The sequence below is a fragment of the Vidua chalybeata genome, chromosome 2 (genome assembly GCF_026979565.1).
Source record: "Vidua chalybeata isolate OUT-0048 chromosome 2, bVidCha1 merged haplotype, whole genome shotgun sequence".
NCBI classification, from domain to species: domain Eukaryota; kingdom Metazoa; phylum Chordata; class Aves; order Passeriformes; family Viduidae; genus Vidua; species Vidua chalybeata.
Window position 1 is genome coordinate 357,457 of NC_071531.1, and position 15,849 is coordinate 373,305.

General features: G+C 51.4%; 1 protein-coding gene across 5 annotated transcripts in view; it reads right to left on the minus strand.

Annotated features, from left to right (window-relative positions):
• The window catches only part of NUP98 (nucleoporin 98 and 96 precursor), a 36,955-nt gene that overhangs the window by 13,227 nt on the left and 7,879 nt on the right, over window positions 1–15,849 (minus strand). For 4 of the 5 annotated variants that reach the window (XM_053934193.1, XM_053934192.1, XM_053934194.1 and 1 more), the window contains 13 exons: window positions 15,139–15,302; window positions 14,235–14,372; window positions 13,584–13,671; window positions 11,150–11,242; window positions 10,658–10,798; window positions 9,619–9,752; window positions 8,713–8,900; window positions 7,728–7,844; window positions 6,386–6,690; window positions 5,523–5,636; window positions 4,672–4,810; window positions 4,267–4,444; window positions 3,069–3,233 (listed from right to left, as the gene is read on the minus strand). In XM_053934193.1, the coding sequence (XP_053790168.1) occupies window positions 3,069–3,233; window positions 4,267–4,444; window positions 4,672–4,810; window positions 5,523–5,636; window positions 6,386–6,690; window positions 7,728–7,844; window positions 8,713–8,900; window positions 9,619–9,752; window positions 10,658–10,798; window positions 11,150–11,242; window positions 13,584–13,671; window positions 14,235–14,372; window positions 15,139–15,302 (1,964 nt within the window). Of the gene's footprint in view, window positions 1–2,601; window positions 3,234–4,266; window positions 4,445–4,671; window positions 4,811–5,522; window positions 5,637–6,385; window positions 6,691–7,727; window positions 7,845–8,712; window positions 8,901–9,618; window positions 9,753–10,657; window positions 10,799–11,149; window positions 11,243–13,583; window positions 13,672–14,234; window positions 14,373–15,138; window positions 15,303–15,849 lie in introns of those variants that run through there. The other variant, XM_053934196.1, reaches the window with a different exon arrangement.

Here is a 15,849-nt window from a genome sequence, read left to right on the forward strand (position 1 = left end):
CTGCCTCCCTCCCCTCCTCCCAGATCCATCCCATGTGGTACAAACTCCAACCACAGAGCCTACATTCCACAAAGATCTTCACTTCACATGGTTACTGGCAGGGTGGGCAGGCCCTGGCACAGGTGCCCAGAGCAGCTGGGGCTGCCCCTGGATCCCTGGCAGTGCCCAAGGCCAGGCTGGACACTGGGGCTGGAGCAGCCTGGCACAGTGGGAGGTGTCCCTGCCATGGCAGGGTGGCACTGGGTGGGCACTGAGGTCCCTCTAACCCAAACCCTTCCATGATTCCATGGCTAACTGCTTACATGGGCTGTACTTTTGCCCAGCTTGCTCTGTGAGACCTGAGCTCCCTTGTACTGGTTTGGTTCCAGTTTAACCATCCCATGACTCAGCTTTGTGTCCTGTGAAAGCCTCATGCTTCCAGCTTCCCAGAAAAAACACAGTACAGAGCACTGAAGTGATGCAAAAACAGGAGTGAGGAAACCTAGGCAGGGAGCATCCTGGGAATCCTCTCAGGAATTAAGGAGCACCCTCACAAGGCTGTGCTTAGCTCTGCAGAGCCAGCCAGGATGGGGTGAAGGTTCTCAGCTGAGATAAAATCACCTGGGGCATCTGTAAGGATGGAACTGAGTGGTAGATGCAGAATCTGAGCCTGGCCCCACGTGTGGAACAGATTTACAAGTCAAAATATGGTTACAAACACACAAGTTTCACTGCTCCCTTCATTGGGCTTTAATGCAGCAAGCTCCCTTGCAATATTAATAAATTCATTAATATTTAACTTCGTGAGTGAAGACAACAAAACCCAAGTCTAGATACTAAATGCTTCTTACAGCCCAAATAATAGTATTACCAGATGTGTTCTACACCAAGGTTTTGGGAAGTTTTAAGCAATGCTATGATGTTTCTTAGGGTTTTGGGAAACTAACTGATGTTCTTCCTAATTTCAGAAATTAAAACCCAAGTTAATGTTATGCAAGTCAGAGAGGTTAATTAACCTGGAGGAGTTTTTGCTAAGTACTCTGGATTGTGCAAGGACATTTGAAAGTATCAGTGACATTCCCAGTACTCCTGAGTGTTTAAAACCTCAGCTTGATCCCCCCCAGTCTGAACATGAAGCAGGGAGGGGAGCTGAAGTGATGATATTGGGCAGCCACATGTGCAGCTCAAAATGCAAATAATTAAGGACCTACTCCAGCAGAGGGATGGATGAGTGGGTGTTAATTAGCTGAGGAGCTGTGAGAGCTGGAGCAGCAGCTGGCCACTGCTCTGGGATTCTCCATGCAGAACCCAGGAGAGCTGGCAGCCCCCAGCCTGCCCCAGCAGCAGGGTGTTCTGCCCAGGGAGCAGATGGTGCTTCTGGAATTGCTGTACAGGGATCGGGGTCCTGAGGGCCCCCCTCACCTGCCTGGAGAGCTCTGCTCTCCTGCCACACAAATGGTCAGCAGAGACTCACACTGGATAGCAGGGAGAAGCTCTGTGTTAGAAACACAGAACTACTGAGGTAGGAAAAGCCTCTGAGCCCAGCAAGTCCAACTGTGCCCAGCACTGCCAGGGCCACCGCTGACTCCGAGCCAAGTGCCACATCCACAGGCTGTGGTGGAACCCCTCAGGGAGGTGACTTCACCTCCTGTGCCAGGGCTGGACAGCCCTTTTCAGGAAGAAATTTTCCCAATATCCAACCTAAATCTCCCCTGGCACAACTTGAGGCCATGTCCTGCTCCACCTTCCTTTCAGGAGCTGTGCAGAGCCACAAGGTCCCCCTGAGCCTCCTTTGCTCCAGGCTCAGCCCCTTCCCAGCTCCCTCAGCCCCTCCTGGGGCTCCAGCCCCTTCCCAGCTCCATTCCCTGCCCTGGACATGCTCCAGCCCCTCTGTAGAGAAATTTCTTGTGGAAAGAAATTTCTCTACAGAGAAATGCAGAGAACCTGCATCAGGGACATGCTATCCTTGATGCTATTCCTTTGCAGGAACTGGACAACCCTGGCCTGCAGATTACAGAGTTACTTTAAAGTATTACAGAGTTACTTTAAGGACATCCTTAAAAAGACAATAAGCTTTGTACAAACACAACAGTCCATGCTGGACACTGAGTAGTATATGAAAACTGTCACGTACCATAACCTGATCAGACACTTGTAGTAGAACAGCCAATCAATAAGTGACTTGTATATGTAATTATATTACATTAACCAATGAATGTTAATTAGCTATTGTATTATGTAAGGTGATAAAGGTATAAAACATGAAAAAATTAGACAATAAAGGGAGGATGACATCTAGCCATATTGGTTTGAGTGTCATCACTCTAGCCAGCTCTCTGTGGGACCCTCTTCACCCCTCCAGGTCTCTCTTGCCTAGAACTGGACACAGCCCTCGAGGTGTCACCCAGTGCCCAGCACAGGGGACAATCCCTGCCCTGGGGCTGTGCCCACACCATGGCTGGGGCAGCCCAGGGGCAGGGGCCATTGGCCTCTTGCCCACCTGGGCTCCTGGTGTTCCCAGTGAGCTGGATCAAACACTGCCTGTGGATCAAACATTCCTGTCTAAGATGGGCCCTGAGGATGTTTTGCAAAGGTTTAAAGCAGTCACATCCAACACAGATATGTTTACAAAGCCAGCATATAGCCAGCCTTACAAAAAGTATTATTTTAATAAAAATAGAGCACATTCTTAAAATGAACAGCAGACAGTCTTGCACACTAATGGTGGTAAAGGCAACTGAGTGCACAGCATCACTGTCCAGGCAGGCAGCACACGGCGGTGGCATTACGGGCGTGCATTTAATAGTCACAAAAATAAGGGTTCTTCCAGAAGAGGTGCAAATCTGCCAAACTCAGACTAGAATTCAAACAAGAAACAAGGGTTGAAAGCCTTCCCGCCCCATCCTTAGTCTGCAATGTCAAGTGTCTCAAAGGAAAACAACACGCAGCCACTCAGGCAGAGCTCAGAAGAGTTTCTGTAAGGCTTCACTCTCCAGATTGCACGTTACTCCAACCACCCCCTTCCCAGGCACCAGCTACTCTCCAAATTCCATGTCATCAACCCCCTTTAGTCACTGCTCTCCTTCTACCTGAGCCGGGGGCGCTGGTTTGCCATTCAGGGCCATCTGCTGGGGTGGCAGGTGCCCTGGGGGTGGCACAGGTGTGGTCTTTAACTTCTTGGTGTCCACTTTTAAAGGATGATCTTCTTCTTCCTCATCAGAATCTTGCAAGCCATACTTGGAAAAGTGTGCTACCTGTGTTAAGGAGAAGGACAAACATGTCACAGCTTGGAAATGAAATTTCTGGAAGGCCTGAACACTGGGCAGGTGTAACTGTGCCCTATACAGGTGTCCTAACACACAACTCTTGGGACACCTGCAACAAATTCAGCCTCTATACAGACCAAAGCCACCTGCTCTAGGCAGTTCTGGGGCCACAGTTTTCACCACAGAACCACAGACTGGTCTGGACTGGGAGGGACCTTAAAGCTCATTCATTCCATGGGCAGGGGCACCTTCCATTAGTCCAGGTTGCTCCAAGCCCCATCCAACCCAACCCTGAACACTGCCAGGAATGAGGAGCTGCTTTGGTGAGGACAGGTCTCACCAGAGCCGAGGGACTCGAGACAGCTGTCCAAAGTCAGAAATGCCTCGAGCTGGTGTGAGAGACGGTCCGAAGTTTCCTTCATTTACCTCACGACCATGCAAGGACCCTGCAGAGCCCTGACAGGAGCTCTGGCCTGGCCCAGGTGGTTGTGTGCCCAGTGACTGTCAGCAGGTGCACTCGCTGTGCTCCTGCAGAACGCTGCATTCCAGCAGGTTGTGACAAGCGGTGCCTTGTCCCTGCATGCCAGCACCTGCTTCACACACCAAGGGGCTCTTCACAATGGCCCAACAATCTCGCCCACCTTCTAGGCAGATGCCACTCGCTTTGGCTAAAGACTGTATAAACTGTAACTTTTTGGGAACACTTGGGTGAACCCCCACGGACAATGGCGAATCCATGTGGCTGGACCGTTGCGGATCTCATCTCAGCAGTGGTAGCTATAACCCCCTTCCCCTCTTTTCTCTCTATCCTTTATTTCCTTTCTGTCCCCTCCATCACATTTGCTGTTGGCACTCTATAATAGAGGTGCATTTGTTGTGATTGAACTGATGGCCCCCTGCCGTTTGCCTTCTGCACCTCTGGGATCGGTTAAGGAACCATCACGACAGCCGCGTGTCCTAGCGGACGGTGACGGCTGGGAATGCTGAGGAGCCTGCAGCCCAGGGCAGCGTGGTGGCTCACCTTGAAGACCCAGGAGCCGGTCTCGGGGCGGTACTCCTTGAAGCGCGCGCCCTGCTTGCGGGACACGGCCTCCAGCCGGCCCTCGTAGTCCATCTCGGCCAGCCGCTCGGGGCTCTTGATCAGGCACCGCGACGTCTTGTCCGTGGGCCACACCCCGTCCAGGGTCACCTCGGCTCGCCTGCAACGGGACAGCAGGCTCACAGAGGAGGGGCTGGGCAACCCGGGCAGGGCAGCAGAGCACAGCCCCGGCCAGGAAACTCCTATCAGCTTTTAAACGCAACCTGCACTTCAGAAACCTGGTTGACACCGTCAACCGAATGCACTATTTGGATTTGTCTCTTGGTTGCAGCCTGCAAGCACAGCAGACTGTCAGGATCCTAAAAATCATCCTTATCCAACACTTACCTATTTAACCCTTCCCCAATGGGAGGTTTTTTTTCGTCGTCAGGGTAAACAATAACTTCTTTTCTCCGGATATGTACAATCTCATCCAGGTTTAAGTTTGTTAGATTTATCTCTCCTTCGAAGTAAATCGATCCATAACCTGCAAAACCACCCAAAAGGTCACAATTAAATTGTCTGTGAAAAGTCATGTGCCAGAGAGCCCATGTTCCTGCTGTGCTCCTCCTGTCCCCTCCCAGCCCAGTCCTGTCTCTTGAGCAAAGCGACACATCCTTCCCCCTGAGAAAACTCTGGAGGAGCATTATCAACTTTGACATCAATATCAAATGGCTGGGAGAGCTGGGAATGTTCAACCTGGAAAAGGGGAAGCTCCAGGGAGAGCTCAGAGCCCCTGGCAGGGCCTGAAGGGGCTCCAGGAGAGCTGCAGAGGGACTGGGGACAAGGCCTGGAGGGACAGGAGCCAGGGAATAGCTCCCAGTGCCAGAGGGCAGGGCTGGATGGGAGATTGGGAATTGGTAATTGTTCCCTGGCAGGGTGGGGAGGCCCCAGAGCAGCTGTGGCTGCCCCTGGATCCCTGGACATGTCCAAGGCCAGGCTGGATAGGGTTTGGAGCAGCCTGGGACAGCGGAAGGTGTCCCTGCCCATGGAATGGGATGAGCTTTAATGCCCTTCCCAAACCAAATCAGTCTGTGATTCTGGGATTTATTTCATCCTAAAATCCTACAAAACTTTGATGCAAACTGCTCCCAAAGCAAGGGCACTGGTGACAGCCAGACTGAGGGTTTGGAACTCAGGTCCTGCAGCTTTAGGATCCCTGGATCAGGGTCCTGGCCCAGGAAGGCTGGGGGTCTCACCCGTGCGGCCGATGGTGAAGTCTGTCACGATACATTCCTTCCTGTCGTTGGTCAGCCGGGCCAGCTCCTCCAGGGTCGGGATGGTGTAGTAGCCAGCTCGTGTCAGGACAATCCCTGCAACACAGCATTCCCTGAGAACAGGGCTGGCAGCAATGTATCAACATTCCCAGACTGTTATCCCATTTCTTTTGCCAGCCTGAACAGCTGGAAGCCTCAGAGGAACTGAGAATCAGGGAACCCAAAGCCAACAGATACCACAACACCTTCATTCCACAGCCTCCAGAGCACATTTAAATGAACTGGCAGGTTCTGCCCAGGCACCCACCAGAGAGCAGCAGGTGTGCAAACAGGAAGGGAAGAAGGTGCGCAGGGAGAAGAAAAATTGCAAATCCATCAACACCTGAAGGAAACATTGTCCCAGCTTTAGTAGCCTGGGGCCTCAGGGACTGCTGACCAAACTGCAGCTTCTTCTACATTTAACAGGCTCCAATTCTTCTTCAGCTGTTAATTTGTCTAATGATTTTCCTATTTCCCAAAAGCATTCTCCATCTACAAAATGTCTAGACACGTTTCTTTTGCACATGTCACCTGCCAGTTTCATTACATGCCACAGAAGAATTACCTGGAAGGATTAGCAAATCTTTTCCCTTTACCTTCTTAAGTTTAAAAAACTCCAACACACGTGATATAAAACTGGGGGATAAAATTTAAATGCTCATTGACTCAGCAGATAAAATTTCTGCACTAGGTAAGAAAAGCAAGGTTTGGATTGTGGTGGAAGAAAGAGGGGAAAAAAGCAAAATCTGAGGAGGATGTCAAAGAGCAGGAAACTCTGCATGCAATGGTGCCCCCGCCAGCCTCACCTGCAGGATGCAGCTGGGCCCCAGGCTCGATCTCCTTGTCCCACTCCTCCTGCAGGGAATCCTCCTGGAAGGAGGCGTCCTCGCTGCTGCCCTCCAGCCCGTTGCGCAGCGCCGCGCGCATGTTCAGCGCCACGATGGTGTCGTCCACGCTCGAGTGGGGCTTGTGCCCGCTGCCCTCCAGGCTCTGGGGGATGGGCTTGGCAATGGGGTTGGTGTAAAACCTGGTCACCTCGTGGGCCTCCTCCTCCTCCTCCCGCTCCCCGTCCTGCCTGTGGTTCTCCTCGGGAGGCACCGACAGGAAGAACCTGGGCACAGGAAGGACTTTGTGAATTATTTTATTCCAAGGGGACTTACGCCAACATTCCTGTGCAGAGCCAGGGGCTGGACTCGGGTGATCCCTCCCTGTTCAGGAGACTGTGATTCTATGATTAAAATTCTGTTCTTTCCACACAAAGAGCAAACAGGACCACACCAACTGCAGTGTCAGTGATTATTCCCCTTCCCTCTGCTCCTGCCTGATCGCCTCTGCCACTGAGGCTCCCACTACAGCAAGGACAGTGGTGAGACTGGGACAGTCCCCACATGCTGGGGACTAAGGCACGTGCCCTGTGCAGAGCTGAGTGCAACAGGGAGCTCAGGCTGGAGAGAAGCCTCAAAAGGGGGTGTAACAGCAACCCCACAGCTCCAAACCCTCTGCCCACAGGGCCAGAGTAACCTCACTGCCACAGCAGCTCTTATTTTAATAGCTTTCAGTAAAATCGACGTGGTGAACTGGGCAGGTTTTTTCCAGACCCTGATTAAAAGAAAACCAAGGCAAAAATCAGAGTTCAACTGAAATATGGCCACAGGTTTTTTAGAGGAGGTCGGAATTCTGGCTTTTGTGGGAGGAAAATGTAGCCTTAGAGGGTCCTCACTGTAATCTGTACAAAACAGACATATAGAAAATAGAAATAATGGACATGAGGATCAGTGGAGCTCCCTTGCAGTCCCCACATCACTGAGGACTGATCAGCAGAGGTTCTTCTCCCCTCAGAGTCAGCTTTAGCACTTCTCCCAAGGAATATCCTGGTTTCTTGCTACAGGGAAGGAAGAGAGTCTCGTCCAGAACATAAGTGCCTGCTCTCTGACCCAGATTTTGGGTGGGGTGAGCTGGCAGTGCCCACACAGGAAGAACACATGGTTAGTGCAGGAGGAAATGCATCTCCCAAGCAGGTCAACTGCTTTCAATGAACAGTGAAGTGACATCCCTGAGAAGAAGGGGCTGCTGTAGAGCAGTAATTTGGGGACAGGCAGAACCAGTCTGCATTTCTGAGGACAAAGCCCTGCAGGGTGACTCGCTCACCTGTCCCCATTCTCCGGGTACTCCGACGGCGACGCCAGGTCCTCGTTCTCTCGGCTCACGGGAGAGAACAGGTTGCTGCTGCTGAGGTTCTTCAGAACCAGCTTCTTGATGCTCTTCCTAAAAACACAACACACCAAGGAAGGGAAATTTGGATCTATCCACTGCAAGCATGTATATTTCATACTTAATTCAGATGCTCCAAGGACCAGGAACCAGCTCTAAGACCTGTTCCCACACCCAGGACATATCAAATCTCCTGTAAGAGATCCTAAAATTGTTTTGGGAATTCCACTCAAGGCCCTGGTTTATATAGAGGTGTAAAAAGAACAAGTCAGTGAAAGGCTTAAAGCCCAAGTTCAGCAAACCACAGTGTTCTCTGTTTCCTAAATCAGCTTTTCTAGAAGCACAGAAGTCTGGCCCACAGGTGCAGGTTCATTTTACAGCAGGGTCACCTTCATCTTTTAGTTCTTTGTTTCTACTCAACTCCAAACCTTTCCAAACCCCTTTTCTATTGGACTGCCACTGATGTACCTAAAAACTGAACCCAAAACTTCACTTAGGCAGATCCATGATTTATTTCTCACAGAAACATCTATGGATCTGAAACAGAACCAGGGCTGGCATAAAACCACCAGAAATCTGCCTCCATACTTAGGGCATGAGCAAACCTAGTGTTGTTGACACTTCCAGTTCAGGAGCAGGAAGTATCACCCTGTGCAAGCTTTCCTTGTAAGAATTCCTCAATGGCTTTATAGGAGCTTTGCTCCCATCACACCATCACAGGCTGACCTCATTTTACAGCTTATTTGGCCTTAAGAGTCTAAGCTGAACCTTTTCCCCTCCTCTATAGAAAACAGTTTCAGTGATGTCTTACAGACAACTTGTTATTGTTCTTCCAGTCTGAACCAGGGCACAAAGTCATGAGATTTGGGGTAATACACGAGTTTCCAAAGGATTCTCACACAGAGACAAAAGAGAAGCTCACTTTGGCATGAAGGCTCCATTGGACAGGGAGGGCTCATCATCATCCAGCCCATCAAAGAGCTGGGATTTGGCCGAGCCTGCTGACTGCAGGGCCTTGGGCCGCACTCTGGTCGCGGGGCGTGGGGTCAGCTTGTAGTGGGTGGGGGTCGTCAGGGCCTTCTGGGCTGCTGGGTTGGTTGGCTTCAGCCTCTGGAACAGAAGGATGGACAGTTGGAAATCTCAGGCATGGGACAGAGCTTTAGGGTGCTCCAGCCCAGGGCCCTGAAAGGCAAAGGGGGTGGTAAGTAAAGGGAAGCAATAATTGCACCCAGGTTAGAGGGCTCCACGCACAGCCCCAGCCACCAGCCTGGATCCATGAGCACCCTGGGCTCCAGCTGCCAGGCAGGACTCACCTCCAGCCCCTGCAATCTGCCCAGGGGCAGCAGACACCCAGAACCTCCCCTATCACCTCAAAAGCCTGGGAAGTGTTTCTTTTACCATCTTTTGAACAAAGCAACAGGGAAAGGTTTATCAGAGACTCTCAGGGATGTACTAAGCAAAGGACTACAATTATTTTCCAAGCATTAACAACAATCCATCTTTATTCCCAATCAGCAGCAGGGAGCACAGGAACTCCATAGCAAAGGTTGTGATGCAGGCAAAATCAGGAAATCATGGAATGGTTTGGGCTGGAAAGTCCCTTACAGATCATGCACTTCCAACCCCCCTGCCATGGGCAGGGAACTTTCCACTGGAATAAAATGAAGCCCTCTGTGTCCTGGAGGGTAAAAAGCCACTGCACCACTGGGAGAGCACAGAGGGCAAGTTACCTGACTGCTCAGTGTGCACTGAAGTGAGGACTGCACACAGACCAAAGTAATTCCAATTGTCACCCATAAAAATGAGTTCAGTGCTGATGGGCACTTACCTCTTCCTTCTTCTTCGGGTCTGACATGGGGTTTCTGAAGAGAGGGGAGTCCCCAAAGGGTGAGTAGGTCAGGCTGTTGAGGTGCTGCTGGAGGACAGCTTGCTGGGCTGCAGAGGCGTTGGGGTCTGTCAGAGCTACAAAAGGAGCAGCATTTCAGTTTTAGAGCTCTGGGAACAGAACCAGGGCAGGGAGAAACACAGCAGCTCCCAGAGCATCTCCTTCCTCCAACAGAGTGTGCAACCATATTCACTGAGTTCTCATGGGTGAAAAGCTGAGGGCACAGAGAGCTACAGAGCAGTGCCAGGATATTCAGTCCTGGTGGCTTCTGGAAGTGTGTGCAGGGAAAATATTTAATGCAGAATTTTGACATTACTGCTACCACAACCATACAGCTCTAGAGTGCCCTCTACAATGGATTCTAAATCTTACCTCTCTGTCTTAAAGCATTTAATTTTAAGTCCTATTAAAATGTTCTAAGACTTCACCCCATGAAACATTCAAGCCACTAAAAGCAGCTTAATTATAATTCCAACAAAACCAGGGTGGCACGTGAGCATTCCCAAAGAACAACAAAACCACTCTCAGGACAACAGCTTACTGTCAGGGTCTGCAGGAAGTCAGGAGAGCTGGAGACAACTGGGTCTTATTTTTGTCCCAAAGGCACAGCATTCCTGTTAATAAAGGCCCTCTAGGCCTCCCCTATCTGTAAGTACTGAAAAATCCAACGTTGCACTTCCCTTACTTTTCTTTGTGCACATCTATTCTTGCTGCCCCAAATTCAATTTGGGAAATGTTACTAATCTTCAAGACAATGCTCTAAAATAGGTGCAATTATTGGGCACGTAAAGCAACTTGGAACTCCTTTACCAATATATATGTAACTAGCAAAACAAGGGTCATTTACACAGTCTGCACTGTGACTGAGAACAGAAGTGGCCCGAGGAGATGTTGTGTCCTTCCAAACCCTTTGGCAGGGGTGTGCTCCTGTGTTGAGGCACATGGGAACAAGGCAGGAGGCAGCAGGCTCATGGACACTCACCTACAGCAGGCTGAGGGGCCCCGAAGCCCAGGGTAGCAGTGGATGTGTTGAATCCTGGGGCTCCGAACGCTCCCGTCCCCAGCGTTCCCCCCAGCTTTGGCTGGGTGTTTCCAAACAAGGACGTCTGTCCTGCCCCCAGAGCTGTGACACGAGAGGTGACTGTCAGTTACTACAGGACTCTGACAAGCTTACAGGCACAGCAAAGAGTCAGTTCCTTACTGGACTGCAGGAAACCCTCTCCATGCCCATGGATGCTGCAGGCAGCAGAGGCTCTGAGCACAGAGCACCTCACCAGTCCCACCAGTGCTGCCCAGTTTCTGTCAGGCCACTTGGCACTGTGCTAAGAAGCTCCCCTTGGAGCTGTCCTGAGCCATCCTGGCTTGAAGCTGAAACATGCCCACCCAGCCTTTCCTAACTCAGCTTGCCCAGGCTGGACCAGCACTGCAGCCTGAGGGCTGGAGCTGTCCAGAAACGAGCTGGGAAACTGCTTACCTGTTCCAAACCCTGTTCCAAGTCCAGTCCCCAGAGTCCCAGTCGCAGGCTTATTTCCAAACAAGCTATTTCCAGCAGTGTTGGCACCAAAACCTTCAACAACAGAATGAGCACCTCATTAGAGATGAAATTAAAGCCATGTATTTAAATAAATAAGCCTCACAGGGTTGAAGAGCCCTGCCAAAGTCAAATTTCTCACTGTTTCCAGCAGCACAGGTTAAACTGACAATCAGCAAGAAGGGACTTCACTGGCAATAAACACATTTTAGTTATAAATATAGCATTAAAGCAGCACAGAAAAACGTTGGTCTGCCTTCTTAAGCTTTTCAGTTTGCTACAAACTTCAGAGTTTCCCAGAAAGACAGAGCTGACATGATGCTGTTCTATCTGGCAACGGAGTAAAACGTGTTGGGGTTTTTTGAGTGCCTGGAGGGAACAAACCTCATTTCATCCTGTTTATACCACACACATTTCTCTGACCCTCACCACAGAGCAGGTGGGAACTCAGATCTGCACAGTTCAAGGGCACAGCTGTAGCTGGAACAAGGCCACCCCAAATCTACCATGAGCACAGTTCTACTGCAGATGCTGACCCCATCCCATGCTTGGTTAGTACATAAAGCTAGGATTAAACTGAAAAAACTGCAGGTGTGCATCAATTCCTTGGAATCCAGCTCCATTCCTCCTATAAACTGCTACACAGGCAAACCAAAACCACACACTGCAAAGGTTGGTCTTCATCAAACACTACCAACACACTGTGGGGCCATGGAGATCCTGAGCAGCAGAACAAGACCTCAAAGCACCCCTCACACCCCTGGGAGGTTTGCCCAAGACTGCTCACCACAGTCAAACCCTGCCTGCCAAGGTGCTGCCCTGGTTCAGAGCACTGAGAACTGCTCAGAGCTTCATTTGGGAAGTGTTGGAATCCTGCACGCTGAAGTTTAAAATTCTCAGCATCCAGGATTCCAACAGGGAAGGAGCTAAAAGATCAGCCAGTTCCCTTGAGTTCCTCCCTGTCTATATGGGCAGGCTGACACAGCAGGCCCCACTGCTTTAAATAACCAACACAAAACAGCACTGCAGGACAGGGATGGCAGGGTCCAACCCCCTCCTACTCACTCCCAGAGACTCAGATTTGTTGCTCTGAAATCCAGACTTAAAAAGGCAGGAGAGATTTCAGAGTCCCATGAAAGAAGCTGCCACTCCCTTCAGCTATCCCTGCACATTCCTCCTGCTCAGTCACACCCACCCAACATCAGTTCTCACATCAGAGGCCTCCAGGAACACAACATCAGCTCCTCAGGACTTTGGTCCTTCACACCACCAAGGACAACAACAGCCACCAGCTAAACTGGAGCTGACTCAATTCACCTTCACTGCAGTGCAGATCTCCTGACACCTGCCCAAGCCCAGGGATCACTGGCTTTACCCCAATTCTCCCAGTGCTGCTGTGCCAACACAGGGTGTTCATAGCCTCCTAACAAACCCTTCTGAATCCTTGATTTCAAGACTTTTCAACCACAGAATTACAGCATGGTTGGAGTTGGAAGGGACCTCTGAGATCAGCCCAGCCCCCTGCCCAGGCAGGGCCACCTGCAGCAGTGACACAGGAACGTGGCCAGGGGGTTTGGGATGTCTCCAGAGAGGGAGACTCCAGCCCCTGCCTGGGCAGCTCTTGCAGGGCTCTGCCCCTCCAGGGAAGGAAGTTCTTCCTCAGGCTGGGCTGGAACTGTTGTGGTTTAATTCCTGGCCATTGCTCCTTGTCCTGCCACTGGCACCACTGAGCAGAGCCTGGCACCATCCTGGCACCCTTGGAGAGATGTGTGTGCACGGAGGGGGCATTTGTGTGCACGGAGGGGGCATTTGTGTGCATGGATGGATCCCCTCTCAGCCTTCCCTTCTCCAAACTCACCAGGCCCAGCTCCCCCAGCCTCTCCTCACCAGAGATGCTCCAGACCCCAAATCATCTCTGTGGCCTTCCCTGGGCCCTCTCCAGTAGCTCCTGGTCTTCCTTGAACTGTGGAGCCCAGAACTGAACAGGACACTCCAGATGAGCCTCCCTGGAGCTGAGCAGAGGGGCAGGATCCCCTCCCTGACCTGCTGGGAATGCCCTTCCCAATGCTCCCCTGGATCCCAGGGGCTCTCCTGGCCATCCCAGGCTGAAAATTCCCTTAACTCACCAAAACAGTGGCACTTGACCATCTACCTCCTGAGTCAGGGAGCCCCACCAAGAGCAAAGGCACAGCCCAGCACGTTCCTCCGTGCCAGGGCCATCAACCTGACAATTCCAACACTACAGCACTCAGCATGTGCTCTCCACAGTGCGTGCTACGCACAGTACAGATTTAAATGATTGAAATCACACTTCTTTTCCCTGTCCCCAAACTGGAGTGGTTTGTAGGGGTTCCTAAACTCAGAGCAGGTTTGTTACCGAAGAGGCCCCCGCCCGTGGTGGTACCAAACGAGGGAGCGCTGGTCGTGGTGGCTCCAAATCCAGCAGGCTTGTTCCCAAACAGGGTCTGAAAGGAAAACAACAGGAATTTGGAAACCTGGCACGCTGATACCACAGGAATTGTATCGGTGTTTGGCTGCAGGCAAGGAAGCAGAACTAAAGCCAAGCAGAGCTGAGCCCCCTCAGCCCACCCTCCCATGAGTGGGGTTATCCCAAGCCACCTGCAAGATCCCCCAAAAGCAGCTGTTAGGGTCAGACTCAAGGGGCTTTAAGGCACTTTTCCATTCTCAGTGATCCTGTGATTTTTGCTCCACCAGAACCAAAATGACTGAATATCAAAAACCAAGTTTGGTTTTGGTCCATCACAACTTATAACCTGTATTTCCAACCCTATGCTGAGGCACCCCAGGCACCTCTCCTCAGTGTCTCCTGCTGCTTTTATCACTCCACACATCACTTGTTTAAAAAATGACTCTACTACACCTGTTTATCCTCCAGTTTACAGCAAACCACCTGACTTTTGTATCTCAGCCATCCTAATTCCTAAGCTGACACAGCTTCCGTGCAGTCAGCACCCTGGAACAGGGCTCTGCTTGGTTTTCTCTCTTTATTACGGAGGCACAGACATACCGAACCACCAACACCAAATCCCGTGTTGGCTTGTCCAAAAAGGCCAGTTCCCGTTCCAAATCCAGTCCCAGCATTTGTATTGGCAGCTGTCCCAAAAAGGCCTCCAGGCTGCGAGGGCTGGGTGACCCCAAAGAGACCCTAAAAAAAGAAACCAGGTTAAGATAATGCTCCCAAGCTTTTCCAAGTCCAGCAGTGACAACAGCAGATCCAGCACACAAAATCAGGCAATAAAACAATGCTGCATTTGCCCTCGTGCTGGGGGAAGAGGAGGGGTGAAGAGCATTAGAGCATTCCAGAAGCTTTAGTCCTCCTCCAAGAAATTAGTTACTAACAGGAAATAAAAAAAAAAAAAAAAAAAAAAAAATCACAAACCAAAAATTTATGCTCCAGGATTTAAAGGATATTGGAATTTCCTCATTGCTTTGAGCAAGGAAGATGGAAAAGAAACATTTCACAGGGTTTTCTGGGAGAAGTCACAACAAATTCACAAAGAACATGGGATATCTGGAGCCAAAGCCTCTAGTTAGATAATGAGTTACAACTAGATAGAATCTTTCTGTTGCAAAAGCCCCCAAATGTTGCTCATCTATCACCAGAAAGCCCGGGATTTGAATTCCCATAGAAGGCTGATAACAGAATGACATTATCTGTGTGAAAACGATCGGAAGCACAGGAGTTGCTAGAGAGCAGCTGCCTGAGGAGGTGAGTGGGTACATGATTTGTGAACAGCTGACTGTTCTCCAATTGTCAGGAACACAGCTGACTGCCAGGAGGTTCCTCGCTCCACCGCAGCCTTCAGAGCTCGGCACCCAGCTTTAGTGGAAGGTGAGTGAGGCACATCCCAACGCTGCAGCCTCCCGTGGCCAGCAGGAGCGGCTGCAGCCCCGCTGGCAGCCCCTCTTACCATGGTGTTGGTGTTGGGCTGGCCCAGGGTGCTGGTGCCCCCGAAGGAGAAGCCGGTGTTCTGCGTGGTGGTGGCCTGGCCGAAGGGTTTGTTGAACAGACTCGTGGTCTGGGACTGCTGCCCAAAGAGCCCCCCGGTGGTGCCTGTGCCAAAGCCGGTCGTACCTGGGACAGCAACAGCAGTTAGAGACCCAGCCTGGCAGATTCACACAGGAAAAAGGGTCACAGAATATCCTGAGCTGGGAGGGACCCACAGGGACCATCCAGTGCCAGCCCTGCCCTGCCCAGAGCCCCAGCAACCCCAGCCTGGGCACCCCTGGCAGCACTGTCCAAAGGCTCCTGGAGCTCTGGCAGCCTCGGGGCCGTGCCCATTCCCTGGGGAGCCTGGGCAGTGCCAGCAGCCTCTGGGGAAGAACCTTTCCCTGCTCTCCAGGTGCCCTGGCCCAGCCCCAGGTGCTCCCTGGCTGCTGTCTCTGCTCATTCAACAACCACTTCCATTCCTACAGCCTGGAGGATTTGGATCTATTCACAGTTGAATTCCACAGACACAAATATCCATTACCTAGGGGAAAATCCTTCCCTGGCAGGGCGGGCAGGCTCTGGCACAGGTGCCCAGAGCAGCTGTGGTTGCCCCTGGATCCCTGGCAGTGCCCCAGGCCAGGTTGGACACTGGGGCTGGAGCAGCCTGGGACAGTGGAAGGTGTCCCTGCCC